Genomic DNA, 27,677 nt, shown 5'->3' with positions numbered 1-27,677 from the left:
GCCCATTCCTGGAATTGGTTTACAAGAAGCAAAGTTATAAACATTTGCTCTTAAAAAAAAAAAAAAGATATTTAAATATTACTAGTTAGAGTTTACTTTAAACAGTCTTTGCCACTATGGAAGTAAAAGCCCTGCCTTTGCTTTCTTCTAGCCACTGCTCCCATCTGCAAGTACCAGGACCATGATGTACCCAGATGAGAAGAAATAAGCATTAGTTCCACAAGTTTGGAGTAATCTACCGCTCTAAGCTGTAGATCCTCTGTGTGCATACATGTTTGAATGCCCCATGCATTAAAAAAAGCAAGTTTCACACTTGGAACATTTGCTCACTAAGAAGAACAATTCTAACTGAGGCCCCCTCCAGACTGATGTTTTATTGAAGGAGTAAATTCTCCAATATGTTCGCACACATTGGTGATGGATGTATTCTGCTTGATTAATTGTTCAGTGATGCTTCCCCAATGTTACCACATTACTGCTGTCCGGACAGGCTATAGTAGAACAAAACTGGGGCAAAACCAAACCAGAACTTTTGAGTGGAAAGTTGTGGGATTTCAACAAACGCTATTGAAAGCAGGATAATGTGAGACTGCCCCAATAGCATAACGAGAGCACAAATAATCATGAATGTGCAGTAAGAAGGACAGGTTACCTAGATGATGTGTAACATCCAGGACCTTGGCACAAGGCAGGCAAATTACTATGTAGTCTGCCTGTCACAAACCCAGCTGTTATGTACTGAGCTGAATCCTAGAACAATAGGATCCAGAATGCAGCAGTCTGATTGGTCCTAGAACAATAGGATCCAGAATGCAGCAGTCTGATTGGTCCACAGGAGCCACCCAATCCAGCAGTCTGATTGGTCCTAGAACAATAGGATCGAGAATGCAGTAGTCTGATTGGTCCGCAGGAGCCACCCAATCCAGCTCAAGGTGGAAGTGAATCCGCAACCTGATGGCCTACAGAAGTAGCCCGGAATTAGCCAATCACATGGGGCCCATTGTGTAAATAATGTATATATACCGGTAGCAGACGTTGTGGGGAAACATTCATTCATCGCTACTATGAGCTGAATAAAGAGCATGAAATTCACACTTGACTCCGAGTATATTTCACCAGCTATGCCGTAATGATAAAAACTTACAGTACCAGGAGCCCCTTTCTAAAGCAGTATCCTCAGTGCTAGAGGATATCCTTTTGTCCTCCATGGAGGGTCCCTTCTAAGATGTCGATTTCCTTATCCTCTAAGTGACACCTTCCTTCCCTGAGATCTTCCTTTTCCTTGACAGCAGAAGAGTTGTCATCCTGGTAGTGTGGGTGGGACACTGTTGTTGTGTCCCCGAAGGTCTCGTCCATCAACTTCTGCCTCCCTCGGCTTCTCCAAGTCAGTGATCTTGGCCTTAAGGTAACAAACTTGTTTCCTGAAGGCCAGGATATTATCGAAGAACTAAAGTTGGTTCATAGCTGATGCAGTGCAAAGTGGGAAGGGGGGGGCTTGCATTTTTGAATGCTTGCCCATGTAAACAAGAACATTCATTGCAAGTAGAAATCTAGCATGTCAGGTCAGGACAGCCAATGTGATTTACCTGAATGTGTAGATTTGCCCTGTCAAAACCCTGGGAAGATGTATGCTATTGAGCACAGATTTAGACAAGATCCCCAGAGTTACTAATTTGGAATCGAATGATGATGAAATGCTGCACTTTTCTTTTCTTTTTTTGTAATGGCAGAAAGCAGCAGAGTTGGCTGCTTCTTCCTTTAAGACAGAAAATTACTGCAGCTAATGTGCTCCTTAGGGCTAGCCCTACCATTTGCCAAAATGAGGCAAACTGCTTTGGGCAATATATTATGCTGCCCAGACCACAAATATAAGGCCTGAGACCACTTTGGCTTGCGCTTTCTGATTTCACTGTTTGTCTGGGTAGTAGCAAGTAGAGATAATTTATTTCTGTTTCAGATACAAACCCAGAATTTCCTCCAGGGCTTAAGCTCATGCAATAACTTCAGGAAGAAATGTTTGAAAGTGTAACCGGTGCCTGAATTTCTTCAGTAACTAAATCTATCACTGCCTTTTTCAAGAGAGTGCAGTACTGCAGATAGTAAGGACACAATGGGCTTACGAAGTAATGTACAGTCATACCTCATGTTACGGATGCTTCAGGTTACGTGTTTTCGGGTTGCGAACCGCGGGAAACCCGGAAGTACTGGAACAGGTTACTTCCGGGTTTCGTCGGTCACGCCTGCGCAGAAGCGATAAATCGCGGTTTGCGCCTGCACAGAAGCGCCAAATCGCACCTCCGGCACAGATTACGTCCACAACCCAAGGTTCTACTGTAGCAGGATCTTTCTGCAGGAATGAAATTTCTGCAGTTCCCTTTGTGTTCATGATCTTTAGTATATGCACTAGATTTGTGCTGAGTGGGGTGAATGTGCACCTAAAGGACCAGATGCACAGTCTGGGGGTCATTTTGGACTCACAGTTGTCCATGGAGGCACAGGTCAATTTTGTGTCCAGGGCAACTGTCTACCAGCTCCATCTGGTATGCCAGCTCAGACCTTGCCTGCTGCCTCCGCACTGTCTTGCCAGAGTGGTAAACATTTGAAACCCAATAGCCGACAGGCAGGCCTCTGGATCTTGCACTCAGTGGAAGCCGCGTGGCATGTTCAACTTCCGAGGCATGTTTGAAAACCATAGCATTTCCGGGTTTACGGTGTTCAAAAACAGAAATGTTCATCAAAGGAGATGTTCAAAAACCAAGCTACCACTGTATATGTTAAGCAGAAGGAGGTATGTTCATTCTTCCAGGATACTAGATACTAGATACTGCAACTATAAAATTAAAGTAAAGTTGATAAATAGCTGCAGTTCAGTATGTTTATCACTAGCAGTAATCTCTCTCTCCATTTTAGTAATTATCTCTGTACAGTGATATGTATATGTTAAGCAGAAGGAGGTATGTTCATTCTTCCAGGATACTAGATACTAGATACTGCAACTATAAAATTAAAGTTGATAAATAGCTGCAGTTCAGTATGTTTATCACTAGCAGTAATCTCTCTCTCCATTTTAGTAATTATCTCTGTACAGTGATATCTCGCAAATAGTGCAATCACAGTCCAGTCACCTTTATAATCAATGTAAATATTATGGATTTTAATAAGTGAGTAACTTCCTGGACAGATTACTGGGACAAAAATTGTATCATGGCAAATTTCCTTGTTGTGAATGAAAGAGAGGTTTTAGTTCTCATGAAAGAGCAGTCTAGTAGTTAGTATGTTGGAAGGACTTAAGCCAGGGAGATGGTCCTTACTCAGTCATTATGCTTCTGGATAGTCTGGAGCAGTCTGTGTCAGGCTTCCCTACCTTACAAGGTCGTTGTGAGGATAAAATAGAAATGGGGACCACGTAGGTTGACCTTAGCTTCTTACAAGAGCATAAAGATCTAATCACTGCCCAAATGCCCAAATGATTAAATTAGCCTTCCCCACCCTGCTGCCTGCCAAATGTTTTAAGACTACAACACAGGGAGTTATAGTTCAGAACATCTGGAGGGCACCAGGTTAGGGAAGTTTGCTGGCTTTAGCAAATGTATCCAGTCAAATTCTAATGATTTGTTCAGTTGGAGAACTTTAGCAAAACACCAGTCCTTCTTGGCAAACTTTACAACTTAAATATTTTCATTAGCTCTTGGTTACTGAATGCTGAAGGGTTTGTTTTAATGGGTGGAGTTAAAGGCAGATATTTAACCCACGGTTTGATGCCAAAGTTGAGCCTTGCACAAATTAATCAGCAGTTAAATTCTTCCCTGCTTTCTATGGATTACACTAGTATGTATTATTTTATAGTACAACTCCATGTCAGTTTTCGTAACTGAGATGGAACATGCGAAATAAGCAACCAGATGCAAATGAAGGCAAAGCTCTCGTACCTTTAGATCAGAAGTTGACTGATATTGCTTTCCTCACAACAAGCTGCTTAAGAAATATACAATTGCTTAAGTTTTATGCAAGAATCCGGGGTCATTAGGTTAAAAAAATGATGAAAGAGGCATCATTTTCATAGTTACCTGTAGTGCAGAGACTTTTTGTGTACATCATCCCCCCCCCAAAAAAAGAGGAAATGTGTCATCAAAAAGAGGCATGGTAAAATGATCCACAGTCAATGGTTTATTCATAAAATGCTTTAAAGGCCCAGGAGATATTGAAGAAAATTCAGACTGTGTCAAAGAGTTATTATGACATATTGCTGGTAGCATTATAAATCACTTCCAGCAAAGGAAAAAAAGTCTAGTCCTTGTCAGCCTGTGAACATGTGGGGGTAAAAATAGTAAAAAATGAGAGCTGGCAATTCAATTCACAGATTCCCAATCTCTGGGTTATAGAGTAGCATGGAAAATCAGGTAATAAATACTCAATGGTCAGCTCTACTGGTTTTAGTGGAACTAGCTATCAGGTAAGCATATATCAGATTACAACTATATTGGGTATCGATCATTTTGGTCAAACTTTTGAAAAGGTATTCTAAGTTCTTTAACTCTGAGACATCATTTTGCTTTACTGTTTTGTTAGTTTTTAAAATAGAGGACACTGGCAGGTCCAAACTGCAATCTTGTGTGCGCCAACTTCTTTTGAGTAAGCGACGCCGAACACAGTGAGTCTTACGTCTGAGTAACCATGTCGTAAGAGAATTTTTGCCTGCTCAAGAGAGATTCCTGTAGAACGTAGTAGGCAAAGGAAGGTGCTGGTTGATGCAGGAGGTGAAAGGGGTGAAGGGAGCATCAGGGTCAACAGACAGAGACGCCATAGGAGAAATGGAAAAAGTGAGTCACATGGGGGGGGGGAAACTATGTTTGAAGAAGCTTCTGGTTGCACAAGAAAACCCTTAAACCTGTCAGTTTCCATTCTAAGTGTCTTTTAATCGCTCAGGGTGCCGCCTAACATCAACCCCCTCACCCCACTCTGGGTCAAATGAGTCTTGGACTAAATTTGTTGTCTCTTTAACGCAGATGCACCTTTAACCAGACATGGGGCTTGTCCAAACTTTTGCTTGTCCCGTGCCTAGGAAGCATGGGTCTGAGCGGTTTTCTGCTTGTCCCGTGCTTTCCAGACATTTGCTCCAGTTCAGTGGTAAAGATTGGGTTTTCCTTGGGGAAAGCGGAAGTGTGGATGAGCCCTAAGTACAAACAACTAACTTCTGCCAGTTTCTTCACTCATCTTGAGCTTAGTTCATACTCATGGTTGTGAAGTGGTTAAATGTATAGCCTAGGAGTGGGGAACCTGTGTCCCTACAGAATATTAAAGATCAAGGAGAAAATCACCTCAGTTCACATCTAAAGGCAAACCTACCTCATTTGCACTTTTTGAAAAAACACACAAACAATACGCAGACATATTTCAAAATCTGCACTTTTCCAGATTTTTCAGTGCAGTTCTCCAGGCAAATAATGTGTACAAAAATGCATATACTAGGGTAGATGGTGCATATAATGATGCATATGCAGTGGTACCTCGGGTTAAGAACTTAATTCGTTCTGGAGGTCGTTCTACCACTGCCGCCACGCCACCACTGCAGGATTTCTGTTCTCATCCTGAAGCAAAGTTCTTAACCCGAGGTACTATTTCTGGGTTAGCGGAGTCTGTAACATGAAGCGTCTATAACCTGAAGCGTCTGTAACCCAAGGTACCACTGTATTAGTGAAGGCAACTTTTAAAAAATGCATTACATTAGGCAAGATTGCTTTTCAAAAATGTGTTTATTAGAGGACATTAGCACTAAAATGCTGATGAATCTTCATTACAGTTACCCTCAAACTTATGTGGAGGACTGAATTTAAGATTAGACAAATGAGAAGTTGGGGAAAACAAAATTGAAAGACTTGCTGCTCATTCTTGGGCTACAGCTCCTGGCCATTATTCTACTAGTGCCTTTTATCAGCTTTAGCAAGTGTGACAGCTGCAACCATTCCTGGACAGGGATAGCTGTAGCACAGTAGGCCAGGCATTGGTGACCAATCCTGGATTATTGCAAGGCGCTCTGTGTGGAGCTTCTCTTACCGTTGGTCTAGAAACAACAGTTAGTTCAGAATGCTGCAGCACAAGTGTTGACAGGAATGAGATCCTATCAGCATATTACAGCTTGGCTCAAAGAATTGCAGGGGCTGCTGATTTGCTACCAGACCAAGTTCAAGGTTTTATAGTTAATATATAAAACCCTTAACATTTTAGGATTAGTTTACTTGAACTATCACCTTGCCCCCTACATGCCTATGACTACTTAGATCTGTGGAACTTGTACTTTATGTGTGCGCCATCGACCTGAGGGGTCTATATTTTGATGTGTCAGTATCAACATTGGCCAGACCCCCTTGCCTGTTTTAGATGCCTCTTAAAAATTTGTTTATTTCAGAGATAGCATATATAATTGTGTTGTTTTTTTAATTTAGCTGATTTGATCTCTGTGCTATTGATAACTGCTTTGTAGTAGTTTATGTACACTACTTAGAGGGTTTTTTATATTAAGTGGTTTATAAAGGTAAAGGTAAATGTACCCCTGACCGTTAGGTCCAGTCGCGAATGACTCTGGGGTTGCGGTACTCATCTCGCTCTATAGGCTGAGGGATCCGGCGTTTGACCGCAGACAGCTTCCGGGTCATGTGGCCAGCATGACTAAGCCACTGCTGGCGAACCAGAGCTGCACACAGAAACGCCGTTTACCTTCCCGCCAGAGCGGTACCTATTTATCTACTTGCACTTTCAAACTGTTAGGTTGGCAGGAGCAGGTTGGCAGGAGCAGGGACCGAGCAATGGGAGCTCACCCCGTCACAGGGATTTGAACCGCCGACCTTCCAATTGGCAAGCCCTAGGCTCTGTGGTTTAGACCAGTGTTTTTCAACCACTGTTCCGCGGCACACTAGTGTGCCGCGAGATGTTGCCTGGTGTGCCGTGGGGAAAATTGAAAAATTCAAGAGAATTACTTTATATATAGTCAATATAGGCACAGAGTTAATTTTTTTAACATTTTCTAATGGTGGTGTGCCTCGTGATTTTTTTCATGAAACAAGTGTGCCTTTGCCCCAAAAAGGTTGAAAAACACTGGTTTAGACCACAGCACCACCCCTTTTCCTAAATCAATAAATGCTGTCAGAGGCTAGTAGGAGCTGGTGTTCAACAACAACTGGAGTGCCATGAGTTACAAATCTCTGGTAGAGCCTATAGACCTCCACTGTGTGTCAATATATGCTGAAACAAATGAGAATGCTCCCCTCTGCACTCTGTCAATGTAAATTTGGGGATGAATTACCGGTATCATTCATGCCACCTCTCCCACATGCCATTTGCAGTTTGATGCCACCAAAATTGACCCTGACATTTATTGCTCCATATCAATCTCTTATCCCATTAACTCTGTCTTCAAACCATTACCAAGTGTGATGATTGACGTGATAACCCCCAAGAGCACAGCTCATTCAGTTCCTTGATTAACCAGGAAGACATGATCATGACTTGAATGAAGGTGGCAGAAAACATGGGGTGAATTTGATCAAACACATAGCTGAGCTTACTCTGTGTACACACAATACCTTTAAAGCACATCCAAAGCACTTTCCCCCTCTCAAAGAATTATGGGCAGTGTAGTTTGCAAAGGATTGCTGGGAAGTGGAACTCCCTTATGAGTAAATTACAATTCCCAGAGGTCTTTGAGGGATGTGTGTGCTTCAAATAAGCTTTAAAGGTATAGTGTGGTATAGTTGCTTCCTCTGTGGCAGTGGCAGTTAGCAAAGAAACAATACTCACCATTCGTATCCATGCAATGCTATTCAGTGGACCTTTCTTGGCCTTCCCCATTCTGACTAGTGGGATTGTGCGGATGATCCATCAGTGGCAAAGTGAGTCTTCTTTACTACTATAAAGCTGCCCACATCCTTCTTGGTCCAGCTGGGTCACCAGGGGGGCTTTTGCCCATCTTAGGCTGTTAAAATAGCTGTTAACAGTTTATGGGAAACACAGATCTCACCATGGTGACACACATGGTGGCTACATAAAAATTGGATTACTATACTCTGTGGACCTTCCTTTGAAAAATATCCACAAACTTCAGCTGCTTCAAAACCCAGCAGCTAAACCTTTGGTCACAGTCAGTTTTGGGGAGCATGTACCGGTATATCCCCTTTTACATCACCTTCATTGTCTTTCTGGTCTATTTCCGGGACCAGTCAAAGTTCTGCTTAGGACTTTAAAATCCTTTAACTGCTTAACAGATCAAATCCTTTGACATAAACTTGCCTACTCTCTGAGATCAACCAGGGAGGCCCCTCTTGTTTCCTTCTGTAGAGAGAGATGGTGGTAGTCAGCTATTTTTTACTCAGAGTAGACCCACTGAAATTAATGAAGTAAGGTCCATTAATTTCAATAGGTCCACTGTGCATTAAACTTACTTGAATACCACCCAGCCTCAATTTCTGTCACTGATTTTGCAAAGCCTCTCTTGCTGATGTGTCTCTATTCAGAGAACACAATTTGGCTGGCATTTTCCAATAAATCTCAGGCCTTGTCTCTGTTGCTATGCTGAAGGCCAGCTACAATGCAACAAAAGGAATTCACACCTGCCATATGATAAGAGACCAGCTATGAGCACCTGCTATTATCCTTCCTTTCCCAGAACCCAAGCACTGTCCCAAGAATAATCCAAGTTATGCAGTATCATCCATTTGATTGTTCCAGCCCTCCAACAAGCCCACAATGGCCAAAGTGAACCCTCCCATGTCAAAATGGGTATGACCAAAGTCTAAAAGTGGATGCGGGCAATTTCGTATGTTTTTTCCAGAGCAAGGAAAACTTTCAGGGGATGACAAAAAAAACTTTTCGGCTTCACAAAATCATAGTAGAAGACCCACAGGAGTGATCAGTTTCAATAATTCTTGGGTTGTATTCAACTAGGTTTAACTCAGAGAATATCCGTTAAAAGTAATGAACCTAAATTAGCCATGTCCATTACTTTCAATGGGTCAGCTTTGAGTAAGACTAGCACTGGATACATTATTGTTTAAAAATTATGAAATTTGGAGGGAGAGACAAAAAAAAACTTTTGGTATCACAGTGGGGTGATTTTGGTATCACAGTGGGGTGTGAGAGCAATAAGTGTGTATATGTGTGTATGAAATATGTAAAAACATTAAATGGACGAATTTGGAGGGTCTTGAAGGGCCACTAAAATGTTTTAATGGGATCTGTGGGAGCAACAGTAATTTTTACCCCAAAAAAGTATTTTCTAAAAAGTAACCATTTGGGGAGCTGGATGTGACCTCTCTTTGACCTAAAGTTTGCTGAAAGTAGGATGCTTCCTACAATTTTGGAGTTATTCTCTGTGTCTCACCCCTCCTTCCCAAGGTCTTTCCTATATCCTAGAGTTCATTTGCTGAAATGTGCCTTTTTTACGCAACAAAGGTATTAGAGCCTTGTCCTCTTTTTCACCTGGGCCAACTAATTCTACTAGCTTAAATAGGCAGCCTCCAGTGTGCGGTATAGTTCCTAAGTGGTATCTGTGAGGAGTGGTTTTACAGTGCTTCCAAAAGATACAGAGGCTCTTGTTCAGGCAAGTCTCTAGGGAAAGGGAGTTCCCCACTGAGACAGCTGCTGAGAATACAATTTATTGTCTGAACTTGGCAGAAGCGTGATAAATGCAAGATAGTACTTGGTTGATCTTACAGATTATAACTGGGTAGCCTTTTCACTGTAGCCCTGATCGCACATCTATGTCGATTTCCTGATAATGCATAAATTGTGGTGGTCCACAAACTTCATGCAGGTGACTTGCAGTATATCCACGTTAAATATTCATAGTGATTTTTAACTCCATGTTATTGCTTCATTATTATTTTTATATTGCATGTTCTTGAGTTACAATTTGAATTATATGGAAATGCAAATAGTAAATACAATAAAAGAACTAAAAGAAACAATAAAAGCACAATAAAAATCAGACAGTATCAGTATCAAGCATTACAATTGCTACAACAAACAGAAAAAAATCACTTAGTGGTTCGGCAAGACCATCAGCAATTTTCAAGTGGAGGGGAGAGGACTTTAGGAACCACTGAAATAGGATATTCATGTGAAAAAGAGGACAGAGCTGCTGCAGCTTTAATGCATTGCACACGATGCCTACGCATATGCTTTCTTGTACACAACTATTAAAGTGCAGAGTCCTTGCCCCCACCCCTTTTTTCATCCAGTCACCCTAATCATGGTCTTGTGCAGTGCCTTTTTTCTAGGAAAAAAAGGTGCCAGTAATCACCAGTAATCTGCATGGGCGTAGCTGCAGGGGGTGGGTGTGGGTAGCTGCCCCCCATCAAATAAATAAATAAAAAATACTTAACTGACCAATTGCATCCCAGAGAACTCGGTCCTGCCCCCCCAACATAAAGCCTCCCCCCCCCTAAAATAAATCCTGGCTATGCCCATGATCCATAACTCTTTTCACAGGTGTATCGCGGACCTCCGGAAATGTCAACAGTCTGATGAGCCAGCAAGCCAACTGCCTGCCCTGTCTCTTCACAGTGGCTGAGCCACACTGTGCCTGCACCACTGTGTGTGCGTGGGACCACAGAAGCCACATCTAACCCCCCCCCCTGCACTCTAGGCTTCTTTTTCCCTCCTTCCATGCCCACCAAAAGCTCTGGGCCCCGTCCACCACCACTGCCTAAAATGGTGGGAAGACAGTGTTTGAGTGTGACAGTCAGGTGTCTGCACAGGGGACACCTCCCAAGCCCTGCCCTGTTGCGGCCATCGAAAGAAAAAATAGTGCTGGTACCGCATACTATTGAAGACCACTGATCTTGTGTCATAGCTCCTCAAAATGTAATGTTCACACTTTCCCACTGTGAAGAATGGTCCAGTCATCAATCTACCTGCCTGGCCAGCAACTCATTTTAGCAGGTTCCTTTTTGAATTGAGCAAAGCTGAAAGACCAGCAAGGATGGCTGCATCTGGCCTAGAGGGTCACATCCCATTCCCCTGTCACAGAGCTATCCAATGAGTCATTGAAGACAGAATGCTAAGAATCCTCTGGCTTCAACAGGTGAAGCAATTCTCCACCATGTCAGGGAGCACTTCACCGGTTATTTTTCAGTCTGTCATGTATGAGTCCTGCTAGGAAAAACTAGAGGTACATTTCCCAGAGTCCCCTGGGAAGTGGGGTTGATTGTTAAACCACTAGCTCTGTGAAGGGAATGGGGTCTCCTAATAACTCTCAGCACCCTTAACAAAACTAGTTCCCAGGATTATTTGGAGAAAGCTATGACGCGGGTGGCGCTAAAGGGACACGGGTGGCGCTGTGGTCTAAACCACAGAGCCTAGGGCTTGCTGATCAGAAGGTCAGTGGTTCAAATCCCTGCGACGGGGTGAGCTCCCGTTGCTTGGTCCCTGCTCCTGCCAACCTAGCAGTTCGAAAGCACGTCAAAGTGCAAGTAGATAAATAGGTACCACTCCGGCGGGAAGGTAAACGGCATTTCCATGTGCTGCTCTGGTTCGCCAGGAGAGGCTCAGTCATGCTGGCCACATGACCCGGAAGCTGTCTGCGGACAAACACTGGCTCCTCGGCCTATAGAGTGAGATGAGCGCCACAACCCCAAAATCGTCCGCAACTGGACCTAAGGGTCAGGGGTACCTTTACCTTTATGATTGTTAAACCGGTACAGTAATACTGTACATATGTGCTTTGTTTAGGGACATAGTTACTCCAGATTTAACCACCTTTCATCAAGGTTATTGCTCATACCACTACCCAGATACCTTTTTATTGACCAGGCGATAGAAAGATTGGAGTTTTAGCCCATTGATCCCCATACAGGTTGACTGCTGCATAATAAGATCACACCCTTGAACTCTGCATTATGATGCCATGTTATTGTGCCATACATAGTTCTCTCCATCAGCCTGGCTGGGACCAACTGCCATTTGACTCCTCCCTTTCCAGAACTGTCTTTGCCACTGGGGCCATTATGTAACAATTTACACATTTATTTATTTACTGTACTTTACTTGTTTAACCTCCTGCCCGCTGGTGCCCTTCAGGTGGTCTGTCATTCAAAATAATGACATACAATCTAATAGATGGGATTCAAAAAGAAAAAAGTGTCAGGAGGGAAGAGGATAATAAGCAAATTCAGGTACCAACTCTTCTTCTTACTTATTTTCCTCTTCCCATCTCTTTTATTCTAGGTCTAATTGATTTTCCACCATTATGGCAGATCATTCATTCTGCTCTTGGCACAGTGTTTGGGGGTATTTGAAGGGGGCAATACTAAATAGCCTCCTAACTTCTAATAAGTTTTAGATGTCTCCACAGCATGCATTGAAACAGGATTAAAAAACGAACTTGTTTTTAAGGAGTAAATTTACCTGTGTTGATTCATGTAATGGCATACTAGTTTTAAAATCAAGGGCTGGGCCTCAAGCTTCAATGAGGTTTGAGTGCCAGATGGCGATTGCTATAAGTGGTCTTTAAACTCCATAAAATCCCAAGACTTGATTCAAGTTAAGCCCTCCTTCCGATTAAATCACCCAGACTAGAAGGGGTTCGAAGCTTTGTGAAATAGTTCCAATTTATGTATAGCACCATCTATCTCTGTACTCTGTCTCTGCACAGAGAACATGTCCCTGCCCCTAGCATCTTACAAATAAAAAAGAACTGATACAGGTTAAGGAACAGGAAGGAGAAGAAAATGAAGGCTGTAGTTAAAATTGTATGATTTTTTTTCCAGTTTTTCATGTATTAAACTCCCTAAGAAAGGAGGCCTCATCAGCAAATAAGTTGGTTCTTACTTCTGAGACAGGATTGCAGATAAGAGTAAAAGTGGGCCTGGCAATGAAGGACCCTTCAGCAAAGGAGGATGTTTCCTAATCTGTCCAGACATAATTTAGGCCAGGCATAGGCAAACTCGGCCCTCCATTTGTTTTGGCACCACAACTGCCATCATCCCTAGCTAACAGGACCAGTGGTCAGGGATGATGGGAGTTGTAGTCCCAAAACCTCTGGAGGGCCGAGTTTGCCTATGCCTGATTTAGGCACTTATTTCCGTTTGTATGAGCTCCCCTCATCCACATCCAGAATAGAGAAAGGTTTTCAATTTCTTTTCTTCTCGCACTTCATTATCATGTGGCCTTTTAACATTTCATCACCCTTTTGTTGCCGTCGTCATATCATTATTTTTATTATTATGTATGATAGTAATGCCATGACCCGGCTGTCGTCGTCCGCTTCTGCTGTTTTGTGCGGCGAGCGGTGGCGCGAGCCTCTCAGGCGCAGATTCCCTTCAGCGGGGACAAGGCCGCGCGCCGCCGCCTTGACCTCAACCGCCACGTTTCCCCGTCCTCGCGAGGCGGAGCCGCCTGAGCTCGGGCCCGCCTGCCGCTCCACCCGAAGGCGGAGCTTCTCCGCTTCGGCCACCCGCCGCTTTCTCTTGTCCTCTCGTAACTGGGTTACATGGCAAGTAGCCGCGGCGGGAGCAGGGCTTCTGTCGCTGGCGCTGAGACCCTTCCGCCAAGGCCGGGCGGCGGAGCTCCGAGGCTTCTCTCCTTTCTCCATGCGCCTGGGCAGCCCCGTGAGTTGCTGGTTCGGCGGCGGCGGTAGGGGTGGGGGAAACGGCGCGCGGTGGGTCAGGCATGGGAGGCGGAGAAGGAGGGCCGAGAGCGGCGGCGGCGAGGCTCGGGCCGCAGTGCGAGCGGTCTCGCTCCTCCCGCTACCGCACAAAGGCGCTTTGTTCTGGCGGCTGCCGCGCGCCCTGCCGGGGCCTCTGCCCGACGGGGAAGCCCGGCCAGGCCTTCCGCAGTGCGGCGGAGCCTCCCCGGCGGCCGGCGCTCTAAGGAGGACCGGAGGATTGTGAAGTGGAGGGTGGGAAAGAGAGGAGCGAAAGCCTCGGGCCGGTTCGTGGCGGCCCTTCCCGCCTCTGAGAAGCGAGGTGGAGGAGGAGGAGGAGGCTTAGGGGAAAGGGCAAAAGCCCCTCTGTCTCCCGTTTCCTCCTCGCCCCAACCCCGGGACAATGGAGGCCGGCGAGGGGAGACGTGCTTCGGGGGCGGCGGGCGGTCCCGCGTGGCGGCCATTCACCGAGGCCCTTCCGGGGCCTCTAGCAGCACCCCGATCCCAGGCAAGCGTTTGTTTTTGTTACTCGCGGGGAAGCCCCACAGAGTTCGGCGGGACTTTCTCCCCCCGTCCCCTGCCCCCGTGTTCTTGCTCGAGAGGAGACGGCGGGCGGGTTTCCGAGGACGCGAAGGTCCGGGTGGCGATTTAGCAGGGGCCCTTCCGCACCCGTGTCCGAGTAGACCCCCGCAAAGGGGCCGCTCTCTTCTCCTTTGATCCCTGATCATAACCCTCCAGCGTGGGTTTAGCGCGCGAACGGAGCTTACTTCCGTGTAAAACAAAAAACAAAAAAACGCCGCATAGGGTTGCGTTGTGAAGGCTGGCGACCCTGTGCATGCTTTGCTTGGGAATAGGCGAGGCTTACTTCCGAGTAAACTCGCAGAGAGCTGCCTGGCCGACCTTTTTTGTTTGTTTGTTTGTTTTTAAAGTGGACAGAAAGGGGTTTTTCTAATCAGCACGAGGGCGGATCAGTGACGCGTTCGCGGATTTCTTCATATCTGGAGTGGGAAGGATGCGTTAGGCGGGTGTCGCCTGACGTGGAAGTCTCTGTTGCGAAACAAAAATTTCTACCCAAAAGGGGCCTGTCCCCGACTGCTCTTTTCCCCCTTCCCCCGGTGGCCACCAGGCACTGCGGCACTTGCGGCTTCCCTCTCGCCTTTAGGACACTCTTCATTTAAAAGCAACTGCTGCAGTGTTCCTTTACATCCAGAGGAACTAGCGAATCCGACTGCCCCCTTTCCCTTTTATCTTATGGGCACTTGCCTCTATTTAAAAACTGCCCCAGGAAAGCATCAACTTGTGGTGTGAAAAGCCAGTTGCGTTATAATAACGACAGAGGTTTTAAGCGGGGCCCTGCGGTTGAATGGAACTGTGGATTTTTTAGAACCTTCTCTCTTTCTCTCCCCCCCCTCCAAGATCTTGTTTAAAGTATCAGGCCCACCCAACTAGTAGAGGGTTTAATAATAGTTGTGTGCAACAGTGACATGGAGGAAGAAAATATCCATTGTGGCAAAGAGGCTGTGGCAGAAGGATTGTTAGGAGACAAAATAATTGCAGGCAAGTGAACTTTTTTGCCAGTGGTTTTCCAGGATTGCTACATGCAGGAGCTGTTCTGGTTCCCTGTCTCTTATTGGGAGGGCCCAGGATCACTTTACAGTTTGTGTGGTTCAGTCAGAAGGAGCCCTGTATATAGCTTTTCTCTAGAAAGCACATAGACAGAGGCATGAGAGTACCGGTAGATCCTACTGAGCTCTACTGGAAGTCTCTTTTTGAAGAAAATTATATTCTCCTTTAAGTAACTACAGGATGCCGTTATGCATTTTTACTCAGAAGTATGTCCCAGCAATGGAGCTTAGAAGCATGCACAAAGAATTTTAGGCTACCGGTAAATGAAAGAAAATGAGCCTGCATTGGGCCATACCAGAGGGGCCCTTAATCTCAGATTAACTATCAAAACTTCATGGTGATAGTGCTGAAGGCAGTTTGGGGTGGCTAAAATCACTTGCCTTTAATCCAGGTTAATTGCTTAATTATTTTCTAGCATAGAAAATGAAAAGGTAGTGGGTTATATCAACATTCAAGCAAGAAGTAGTAGTTTCTATTATGTGCTGCCATCTACTTTTTGTGAACTGTCTTATTTGCTGGTTGGTGGGGGTCTTTCCCCTCCTCAGCAGTTCATTCTTGTAAAAACAACAATAACTTTGGGAAGCAAATCAAGGCAAGGATTAAACAGTATACAATTTTTAAAGGAGTGGTTTATTTAATGATGTGAATTACTGATCCCTTGTTTCTGGTGAGAAAGTGCTGTGTCTTCATATATTCATTTTGAGCATATGTAAGTTAACAATATCCTGGCCTTCGGAATGTGTGGAGACTCGGTGGGAGGTTTGAGGAAAAAGAGCTGCAGTTTCATGAGTTCTTATGATGACTCACTCCCTACAGTGTGCAACGTGGCTGAGATAAAAAAGAATCCACCTAAGCACTTGTATAGTTACATATATGGAGATTGGACTTCTATCCCCTTGTATAACAGCTTTCTTTTAACACTTGCAGATTCTTACTTGTAATAAAAATAGGAGTTGATATTATGACCTGATCATCTAGTGAATTCTGTAGCTGTCGTTACAAAATGCTAGCCTTACTAGCAGCTCTTATTGTGAAATTGACAAAAAATAGTGTAATGCACAGTTGTGATCAATGGAATGCAATATTCCTTGTAAAGGTAGGCGAGAATATTCTTTTTTAACATGTATCTGTTTGAAAGGGTTACGTTGTCAACAGTATTGAGGCAGTAGTCTTCGTGCATGTGTTGCCACTGACAGAAAATCTATATTCAGAACCTAAGTACCGGGTAACTGTATATTATTTTCTATGTAGCTCATAGTTCTCCGGTAAACCGGGAACACCATTCTGGGGCTGGTAGTTGGGTTCTGCATAATATTCCTATTAATCTAAAAAAAAAAAAGCCTAGCTAAGTAATTTTTGCTCTTTGAATACAATAAGGTACAATAACAGTGAGGGGGAGCCTCACTTGCCTTTTCTTTCTGTATCAATCAAGGCATCTTTGTAAAATTATTTTTCCTTCAGCACTTGTTGCACTACAGATGTTTTGTTGAGGGCCAGCTAGATGTGGAATAGAAGATTCTAATTCAGCTTCTAATTCTTGGCTTGGTGGTAAAACTTTTTGGGTGGCCCTTAAGCAAGTTAGTTTCTCAGCCTATTGTGCCTCTAAAGGTTATTGTAGGTGTAAATGAGGTGAAAAACGGTAAACCCTGCAGAAAAGATTAATACTCTTACTTCCTGTAGAGTACTTTCCCTTCCCCTGTCATTTCAAGGAAGGCAGCTGTGACTGATCCTAAAACTTAGGGCTGATACTGATGTGTCATAAGAAGCTCTTGGAAATTTTGAATATTTGCATGTGGAAGATCCGGAAAGCTACTTTGAATATTTCATTATTATTATTATTATTATTATTACTAATAATTTTAATAGCAGCATTTTCTGTTTGAAGCATGCAACTGTGACTCATAAGTGCCATTTTGATTTTATGCCCTGTGGTCTTCTGACAAAGCACCCTTCTGTATTTAATAGTTTAAATTTCAGCCATGACTTGAAAGATGACGAGCTCTAAGATTGTAGCCGTAACTGCTATGGGAAGCTGGGTGAAAAGCTGCAGAAAAGCTGAGAGCTGAAGCCTTAAGTTGTCACAAGCCTAAACTGAATGAATCATGGGTAGTTCTACAGAACTATAAGCTTGTCGGGCTCATTTGGTTTTTCTGTTGGATCTGCATAGCAATGGAAACAGGAATCAGGTTGTTTGTAAACTAAGGGCATGTTTCATCTTTATTATGAAAAGATTGTAGCAAATATTACCTTTCTTTCCAACACTGAGTGATCAGTTTTACTCTCGGTGTTAGTTTGAACAAATTCTCATGCTAGAAGCTACAAACTGTTCAGAGACGGTTTCTCTTCTGTTGCCAAAAACAGTTTCAGCATTTCACTCTTGAGATAATTAAACATTTTTTTTAAGTCTGCTATCCTCAAATGTATTTCTTCAAAGTAATTTTGTAGGCCTCAAATGGACGTCAGTGAGAGCATTTCAAAATATGTACTTTGAGGACTGTAGCTGGATGCAAAAACTCTGGACATAAAGAGAAATAGGCACCTACTTGATAATACTGAAACACAATTTAGAGATTTCCAAAATAATATCATTTCTGTATAAAGTTATTTCACAAGCTAGGCTGTGAGAAGCTGTATGTGTAATAATAATAATAATAATAATAATATTTTATTTGTACACCGCCTTTCTATCTTACGATACTCAAGGCGGTTTACAAGCAGAAGAAACAAAAAATGTACATCTTATAACCATCTAATGCAATACAAAAATGTGATAATAAAACGAACTTTAAAATAAGCAACCTACATCAAAAAGTAACATTCAAAATTATTAGAGTAATACAAAATAATATCAGCATATAAAAGTTAAACAGAAATCCACTCAACATTTACCTGATAGGTTGATATACCTTAAAGTAGGGACAGCCAGCCCATCAGCTGCTTACTGCCCCCAGGAGGTTGCTGTGGCCCCTCAAATTTGTCACTTTAAAAAAAAGGGTTTTTAAAAACTGGTGCTTTTGGTGTCCCACTGTGATGTCACAATGCCCAAAAAAAACCCTTTGTGGCCCTGTTTTTTTTTAAAAAAAAATATGTTAACTTTAAAAAATATTTTTGGTTTTTCACTGGCTATTCCCACAGGTTCCCAGCTGTGATACTGTGGTGTTAATTTTTTGTGTGGCCTCCCCCAGCCCCCAACTTCCAAAATATGACTGCTTTTACACTTTGGCCATGCACACTTCGACATACAGCTCACAGAGGGTTGACCATGGGTCATTCTGGTCCTCAGCTCAAGGACATTTAGCCACCCCTGACTTAAAGGGTGAACTTATTTGTGTAAGAGAATAGTGGGGGGAGGGGTTAATATTTCACTCAAGCATAACCCACTTAGTCTGAAATTTAGTAAAATAAATAAAAGTTCTTTTTAGCCACAGCAATACTTCCAAGTAATATGGCCTCTTCACATAACATAGCTTATAGTTACTGTACTTTATCTCAATATTCATGTTTCCTGCAAGCTTCTGCCACCATATAGCACCACCGTAATTATCATAAACAGTGTAAAATTTGCTCCATGCTAGGGTGAGACCACATAGATGTTTTAACCAAGATTCTATATTTTATGTTGGATACATCATAAAGCATATGGATATACAACTTAATGAATCAACAGCAAATTGAAGAATTTTATTTTATTTTATTTTATTTATTTTTTTGCTTCTTGTACCGCATGTTTAGTTTTTCAGATTTATTTCCAGCCTTTATCTTCAAGTCTGAAATACTCCTCCATAGAGGAGCAAGTTTCCTTTTAAGTTTCCTTTAAGTACATGCACCACTTTGGTAGTTCAATAGCTTTTCTTGAACTTCCCTTTCAAAAACACACGCCAGTGAGCTGAAGCATCAGCTCTTAAGCTCTTACCAGATACAGTGGTACCTCGGGTTGCAGACGGGATTTCGCAACCAGAGATGCCTGTTCTGCGCGTGGCGCGGTAGAGCGCTTCTGCGCATGCGCGCACAGCGAAACCCAGAAAAATACTTCTGGGTTTGCCGTGTGCGTGTCCCGAAGGATACGTAACGAGAGGTGCGCGTAAGTAGAGGTACCACTGTAGTTGAATATCAACTTGCTTGTACAGAAGAAATTTGAGAACTTTACCAACTAAGAGCCTCTCTCTACTGTGTGGGGTGGAGAGTACTTGATGAACCAGAAGCAACTTGTTCATAAGGAGATGAACCTTGCTTCTGGTTTCTCCAGTAGATCAAAAGATTTGTAATGCCTAGTTCTGCCCCTGTGTTTTACATTCTGGTGCACAGCAAGCAATTATGATAGAGTGCACTGTTAAACACTCTTTGTTTGGAAAGCATGTATGGTTTTGGAGTGCTAATATATGGCTTTTCTTTTTCTTTTTTTCTTCAGGTTTTCACAGAATAAGATGGATGGTAGCTTTGATTGTGATTGTGGTGAGCTGGAGCCACCTGATCATTAACTAACAGCCTCTTTTGTAAGCTGCCTCTTCCTTGACGAAGTAAACTAAACACAAGAAAAAAGGAAGAGGAGAGAAAAGTGCTTATTTAACACCATAGAATGAAGCTGCTCAGGACCAGTCCAACACTGAATGTATCTGCACTGTGAGGAGGATGTTAATAGAAGCCTATTACGTGCATATTTATTCACATTTTCGTTAAATGCAGTTTAGCACAGTAGAGTGGAGTCTATAGTATGTCACTTCATTCCGTTTGATTTCCTTGTATTTCCTTTTAATGTCTGCGGATATGCTGCACCTTCCTTGAACTATGAATGCTGCAACCTCTCTATCTTTGCTCAAGCTTGATTGTTAGAGTGCATAAGTTCTAATTATAACAGGGATACAACAGGCCTGACTGGCTAACAATGCAATGAGAGTGTCAGAAAACTATCGTGCATTCAACCTGAAGTTTTTCTTCTCCTTTTCTGCAAGACCCTTCATATACCAGTGGAAGCATCTGTACATGTTTGCAGAAGCTTAGTAGTTTTAAAAGGAAAAACAACACAAAAGAATTTCAACATAATGGCAGAGAAGTTTGAAAGCCTAATGAACATTCATGGTTTCGATGTAGGTTCTCGGTATATGGACTTGAAACCTCTGGGCTGTGGTGGCAATGGCTTAGTTTTTTCTGCTGTCGATAATGACTGTGACAAACGAGTGGCTGTCAAGAAAATTGTCCTTACAGATCCTCAGAGCGTTAAACATGCTCTGCGTGAGATCAAAATTATTAGAAGACTTGACCATGATAACATTGTCAAGGTGTTTGAAATCCTTGGTCCCAACGGAAGTCAACTGACAGAAGATGTAGGCTCTCTTACAGAACTGAACTGTGTTTACATTGTTCAAGAATACATGGAGACAGATCTGGCTAACCTGCTGGAGCAGGGGCCCTTACTGGAAGAACACGCCAGACTCTTCATGTACCAGCTGCTACGTGGGCTCAAATATATTCACTCTGCAAATGTTCTGCACAGAGATCTCAAGCCAGCTAACCTGTTCATTAATACTGAAGATTTGGTGCTGAAAATTGGTGACTTTGGCCTTGCACGGATCATGGATCCTCATTATTCTCACAAGGTATGTAAAGATGGGCAGTACAATACAGGCATAAAAAAGTAACAAAAGATCCATCAGAATAAAATCAAAGTAAAAACCAGCAACACCTTGGTGGTGCCAAAGATCTACAAATTTCCTACAAAGCAGTTGCTTGGAGATGTTTACAAAGGGCTTTCAGACCTCTCCATGCTGCTATTTGATCTTCCAGAGTTGAGAGGTGAAAATGAAATCACCCCAAATATGTTGCCCTGAGCTTCTTGGAGGAAGGGCAAGCTACAAATGTGATAAATCAAATGCAAGTAAAATTTCTCTTTCTGTAGGGCCATCTTTCCGAAGGATTGGTTACTAAATGGTACAGATCACCTCGCCTCTTGCTATCGCCCAACAACTATACTAAAGCCATTGATATGTGGGCTGCAGGTTGCATCTTTGCTGAAATGCTCACAGGGAAAACTCTCTTTGCAGGTTGGTGGAGAAGGATGGGTGCAAACCTGTCATCTTAAGTATCAGACCTCTGTGCGTTATATTGATGTAGCCAGTAAAACTTCAGTTTGGAAAAGCAAAGAGCTTATTGGAATGAAAGTGGCCAGTGCTTTTAATCCATTCATGAATGTTAGTGCCTAGAGGTGTGACATATTAACAGTTGTTTTGAAATCCATAGCAATTCCATCTTGGAACATTTTAATAGCAAATAATTATATACTGTTCAATACTACAGATTGAGAAATGAACAGAATATGATGCATATCTTTTTTCATGATTTCATGTATTGTTTGAACTAATGACTAACAAGGAAATGTTGGAAAGGAATGGGGTGTTACAGCGTGGTGTTTCTGTTTGCTTTGGGGGCATTTTAATTTGGAAAATGATAACTCACTACTAAGGTAGAGGAACCTATTTTTAACTCAAGAGTTGAACCTAATGGCCAACTGGAGTCTGTAACTAATTAATGGCAGGAAGAGGTAACTTTGATAGCTTTTTCTGAAGTTTGCATGGGAAACATCCACTAACTCTTTCTAAGGGTAGGAAATGAGAATCCTGTAAGTAGAGGCTGCAACAAAATGTTCCAGTTTGGGGTGTTGCTGTTCAGGATTCCAGGCATTCCACTGCTCCTTGCCCCCAGGTCAGTCAGCTATAGTTCTGTGGTGACTGAGCATGCTCAGCCCCCATTGGGCTGTTTCTGGGGATCTTGCCCACCCACTTAAGCCCCTCCTCCCATGTTTGTTGTACTACTTCTATACTTGGTATTCTTCTATGCCTGTGATGTGTGTGGGTACTGCTACTGTGACTACCTAACTAACTACACTCTCCCTCTGAAGCTTGGATTTAGTACATAGCGGGAATGATTATGGCATTATAATGAATTTATTAGCTGTATTGATGAATAAACGGGTTCCTGGAACAGGACTGATGTGCTTTTTGCCCTAACATTTAGGTGCCCATGAACTTGAACAGATGCAGCTGATTTTAGAATCAATACCTGTTGTGCATGAGGAAGATCGTCAGGAACTTCTTAGCGTAATCCCAGTTTACATTAAAAATGATATGACTGAGCCACACAAACCTTTAACTCAGCTCCTCCCAGGCATTAGCCCTGAAGGTAATTTGACTTCTTCTTTCCTCTCTCCCCCCCCCCTTCTTATTGTCATCAGAGAGCTGGTTTGGCAAGAGCAGCATCTACATTTAAGGCTGTTAATGCATGCCATGAACACTGCCTTCCACAAATGTTGGGGGCAAGGCAAGCTCAGGTGTACTGTAGATTGAGTTGTTTTTGTGTGTGTCTTATTATACCAGTTCCTGAGTCCTCTTGGGAAAGGGTTGTGTTCTGTGGGAATATCATTTTTCCCCTTGAGCTGTCTGATTTGCTGAGTTAAACAGAAATTCAGTATTCCGTGGAGAATCGGACCAGGCAGTTCAAGGCTGAGAGCTTAGTCCCCTAGTGAATTGAACATAACTTCCACACCAGAACTATGGGCTGGTTGGGGAAAAAAAATGTATAATCATGGTAGGTACCAGAAACCGTTGATGGCTGTTACTGCGGACACTATGTATTTTGTCCAAACCAGTCCACAAAAGTGTATAATCTTAGGAAGCTTTTCTTGTGTTCCCCCATGAGGGAAGTACTAGTGATTTGTTCCCTAAAATAGACAAAAGAGCTGCCCTTCATAAAGTTTTCCTATGTAGCTTCTAGGATGTAACTCTTTGTTCCCATACTAAACCAGGTGCAAGTAGCTACAGTATTTACAAGCCTGGCATATTTACACCCACCCCACTTATTTCTGTTGTCTCTATCAGATTCATTGCTGCTTGTAGAAGTGAGCTAAAAACACTACAGTGCTTCCTTTTTGCAAACGTACACATCATATAGTCTGCTACAAGCAGAGAAGTGGAGCAAATGAGGTTCCACAATGAGGGAAAGGCAGCAAAAAAATGAGTAAAAACCCCCGCTTCTGCATAGTACTGGCACTCTAATCATTTTTTCTGGCTACTAAATATTTAGTTCCAGTGCTCAGAAAATTGCAATAATTTAAGACCTGTCAACAAATAATGTAAGCATTGTTTTTGCATTTCATACTTTATCTTACTAGAGAATGATTAAAAAACAAGCAAACAGCCAACTATTCATTTTGCCCTCTTTAGCACTGGACTTCCTGGAACAAATACTGACGTTTAGTCCCATGGATCGATTGACAGCAGAAGAAGCTTTGTCCCATCCTTATATGAGTATTTACTCCTTTCCAACTGATGAGCCCATTTCAAGCCATCCTTTCCACATTGAGGACGAGGTGGACGATATTCTGCTCATGGACGAAAGTCACAGCCACATCTATAATTGGGAAAGGTAAACGGCTTCAAAATCATTCTGTTTGCATGTTGCAACTGTGCCTGAAACACCAGCTGATTTCTTCTTTTAACAGTGATGGAATGCTGTGAGGTGGGAGAAGCATTTCCATGATGAGGAGGAAAGGGATCTTGGAGCATAAATTCTTCTCATCCCCCCCCCATAAATTAGATTAGAATTTTCTCCATTCTAATTATTATAATCAATTGCTACCAGTTGCATGCTGTCCTAAACCACCTATCCCATTAGCTTCAGCTGACCAACTAAGGGGATAAAAGTCCATGTACACTGGGTGTTCTGTAGCTAGCACAGCAACAGAATGATGAGCAGCATCTTGTACATTCCAATGCTAAGTATTTATTGGGGAAATAATGTGACTTTCCAGAATAGTGGCATCTTTGTTAATGTACTTCCCCAAATACGTTGACTTCCATTTTATAACCAAGGAAACCTTGCTGTGAGCAATTAGTAAAATTAACATTGTACTCACTGAAGCATCACAAATTCGTTATCATAAGAGTTTGCACTTTATAACTTTGATTGATGACACCAGCCGATATTTGGAACTATTATCTAAATGTGTAATTTTGAAACAATTCTCAAGCTGTTTCAGTTTCAAGTTAAAGCTGAATGCAGCAGTTAAAACAAAAAACCCATTTTTTGAGATGATTGTTGGGAGTCAAGGTTCCTCTTCTCCCTTCTGCTAAGAAATCTGCAACTGAAATAGGACACTGAAATGTTCACATCACCTTAAATGAAGATGCAGTCCTTTCGCAAATTGTATGCTAAGGAATGAGTTCTGTCGCTGAGAAAAGCTTCAAAATTATAGCTCTCTGAAGAATGTGTGGGAAGTTGCCAGTTGACTTGCCATACATACCATTGAGTCTAAAATGAGTGGCTATTCATAGTTTTCATTGCTGTTATCTGTCTTGACTCTTCTGCACTATGTAAGCAAGTGGATGCCTGTAATTTACTAACATAAGCCGTTAATATTACAGATATCATGACAGTCAATTTTCAGACCATGACTGGCCTAGTCATAACAATTTTGAAGCTGATGAAGTTCAGCGTGATCCAAAGGCTCTTTCTGATGGGACTGATGAGGAAGAAGTACAAGTAGATCCTCGCAAATATTTGGATGGCGATCGTGAAAAGTATCTAGAGGATCCAGCGTTTGATACCCACTTTTCCACTGAGCCTTGCTGGCAGTATCCAGATCATCATGAAAACAAGTACTGTGATCTGGAATGTAGCCACACTTGTAATTACAAAATGAGGTCCTCTTCATACCTAGATAATTTGGTCTGGAGAGAGAGTGAAGTAAACCATTACTATGAGCCCAAGCTTATCATAGATCTTTCCAACTGGAAGGAGCAGAGCAAAGAGAAGTCAGATAAAAAAGGCAAGTCAAAATGTGAAAGGAATGGATTGGTGAAAGCTCAGATAGCTCTTGAGGAAGCCTCGCAGCTTGCAGAAAAAGAGAAGGAGAAGAATCAAGGGTTTGATTTTGATTCGTTTATTGCAGGAACTATTCAGCTTAGTTTGCAGCACGAGTCAACTGATATTGACAAATTAAATGACTTGAATAGCTCAGTGTCCCACCTAGAGTCGAAAGGCATATCCAAGTCAGTAAGCAGAGAGAAGCAGGAGAAAGGAATGGCCAACTTGGCCCAATTGGAAGCTCTTTACCAAAATTCATGGGATGGGCAGCTCGTAAATGGTGGGGAGGAATGTTTCCTCATAGACCAGTTTTGTTGTGAAGTCAGAAAGGATGAGCAGATTGAGAAGGAGAATCCATACACCAGTTACCTGGACAGGTTTTTTAGCAAGAAGGAAGATGCTGAAATGCTAGAAACTGAGCCAGTAGAAGATGGGAAGCTTGGGGAGAAAGAAAGAGAGGGGAGCTTTTTAAGCAATAGTGGGGAATTTCTCTTTAACAAGCACCTTGAAGCGATAGGTATTCCTCAGTTTCACAGCCCCGTCGGGTCACCACTTAAATCCATACAGGCCACGCTAACGCCTTCTGCTATGAAATCATCTCCTCAGATTCCCCACAAAACATACAGCAGCATTCTGAAACACCTAAACTAAACGGCAGACATTTCTTTTTGTATTCATGAAATGTGTGTTCTTTTTTATTGTAAGTAATTTTTTTACTTGAAATCAGATAATGTTAACTTTGGTATGAATTTCCTTAGTTTTCTGTTTACCATTGTTTTTACAATCCAGAATTTCTTTATTTACATGACAATTCTTTTTTTTTTTTTTAACTGGCATGTCATTTGCACACAAAAGTAAAGAACAGAGCAAAACAATGCACATTGCAGGAGGAAACAAGAAGAAAATGCACTAAACCAAGTAGAAACACTCTTCAGTTTAAACAGTTCATGCTTTGCAGAGGAAAAAATAAGAATCTTGCCTTGAAAATTACACAGTGAGACTATACATATTTGCATGAAAATATCTATTTTTCCCTGAAACATTTTCATTCATACGTATTTTAGAATTTTTCATACTGTACACATTTCTTAGACACATGATACCAGCAGCAACTGAAAAATAAATGCAGAATTTGGTACGCATGTGTTATCTACCTCAAGGTAACAGCAGTATGTGGCAAAACATTAACCACCCATAGTGCTTTTCATAATGCACTTCTATTTAGCCAGCATTATTGTAGTAGGTGGTATGGAGAAATCATTCAATATTTATAAATATTCTGGTATGCCTTCTTTATAGTGGAAATGTTAATATGCAGCGTTTTATTTATTTTAGCAAATTATATTTTCTGTCATGATAGAAAGTAAAAAAAAAATGAACTTGCTTTACAGATAAAGTTCTTGTTAGCACTGTGGTTTATTGCCTACATAGCTGAAATAGAGATGAAATAACATCCCCTTATTCTGAGGTGATCCATATGAGTTTTTAAAGAGATTTCACTTCAAGTAAGGCACTCACTGTGTATAGGAATTTGCAATTTGGAGGTGCTTGGTCTCTCTCTACAAAGAAATTAGGAATTGTTTTATTATAAAATGCTCCTAGAAGTCTTAATTGTGTTAATTTTTTAAAAAACAATTTTTGTAATGTTAGTTGTGTGCATGGAAGCAATTAAGGTACAACATTACTGTAGGTTGAAAGTTCTATATGGCCAGACATTTTGTTTTTACTGTATGTTTTTACTGAATGATGCCCTTTGTCTCATCCCCAAAGCAAGCATGAATATAATTAGGTTAAATGTAGCATGTAGCATCTCGGTCTTCTGACAGTTTGTTTTGCCTTCTGGGTTTTTGTTGTTTTTGGGAAACTATGTATCATTGGCACCCCTGTTTTAAAGAGAAACAAATAAAAACATGGCCAGCAAAAATTATTCTTTTGTCTTGACATGTGAGTGCTTCAGATAGCCTTGAGTAGTTTCAAGCCATGAGCATTAATCAGTTTCAAGCTTGTTCCCAAGTCTTAGGAAATGACACTTGTGGCAGGGTAAGGAATTAAAATGGAAACATTTTCCCCTTGTGTGTGCTGTTTTTCATAAAAAGCATTTCAGGCAAAGCATGCCATTTCCAGCATTGTATGAAGGAGGAGAAAGGTCTGACTTTTTACCTGTGACTTTCATTCTAATCTTAAACCAAAAAATGACTGTATATTCAAAATTGTGATAGCTATGTAATGCATAGCCACCTGCATTGCAAAAGCAAATTAATTGGAGACAAGTAAAAAGTCATCCATCTTGCCATTACTTTATCTTTTATATTCAACGTGCTTGTGAAGTTGCATGGATTTTGCTCCAAAGCATCGGTGCAGGGAGGGGGTGTCCTCCTTTTATAGCTATAATGAAACAGATTGATTGAAGGTACAGTGTTGTAAAACCTGCTAACAGTTCCCTAAGGTATTTATGTAATGATTTTCCTTTCTAGTTTGTGTCTGATCAAGATGTTAGTAAAAGCAGATTATTTTTTATTGGGTCCTTGCTAATACTATATTTACTGATTCATTCCAGTTA

The 27,677-nt window shown here is 42.1% G+C and overlaps 1 protein-coding gene across 2 annotated transcripts in view; it reads left to right on the top strand.

Annotated features, from left to right (window-relative positions):
* MAPK6 (mitogen-activated protein kinase 6) overlaps positions 1-27,044 on the top strand; it is a 34,701-nt gene extending 7,657 nt beyond the window's left edge. Inside the window, exons 1-6 of one of the 2 annotated variants that reach the window (XM_033167336.1) lie at positions 13,477-13,601; positions 19,671-20,856; positions 21,156-21,300; positions 22,271-22,435; positions 23,476-23,677; positions 24,676-27,044. In XM_033167336.1, coding sequence (XP_033023227.1) covers positions 20,302-20,856; positions 21,156-21,300; positions 22,271-22,435; positions 23,476-23,677; positions 24,676-25,768 — 2,160 coding nt within the window. In that variant the 5' untranslated portion in view covers positions 13,477-13,601; positions 19,671-20,301 and the 3' untranslated portion in view covers positions 25,769-27,044. Of the gene's footprint in view, positions 1-13,476; positions 13,602-19,670; positions 20,857-21,155; positions 21,301-22,270; positions 22,436-23,475; positions 23,678-24,675 lie in introns of those variants that run through there. The other variant, XM_033167337.1, reaches the window with a different exon arrangement.
* Positions 27,045-27,677: the final 633 nt, after the last annotated feature.

Source organism: Lacerta agilis, chromosome 13 (assembly GCF_009819535.1).
Source record: "Lacerta agilis isolate rLacAgi1 chromosome 13, rLacAgi1.pri, whole genome shotgun sequence".
Lineage (NCBI taxonomy): Eukaryota > Metazoa > Chordata > Lepidosauria > Squamata > Lacertidae > Lacerta > Lacerta agilis.
Note: the sequence above shows the minus strand (reverse complement) of the source record. Positions and strands in the feature narration are given on the sequence as shown.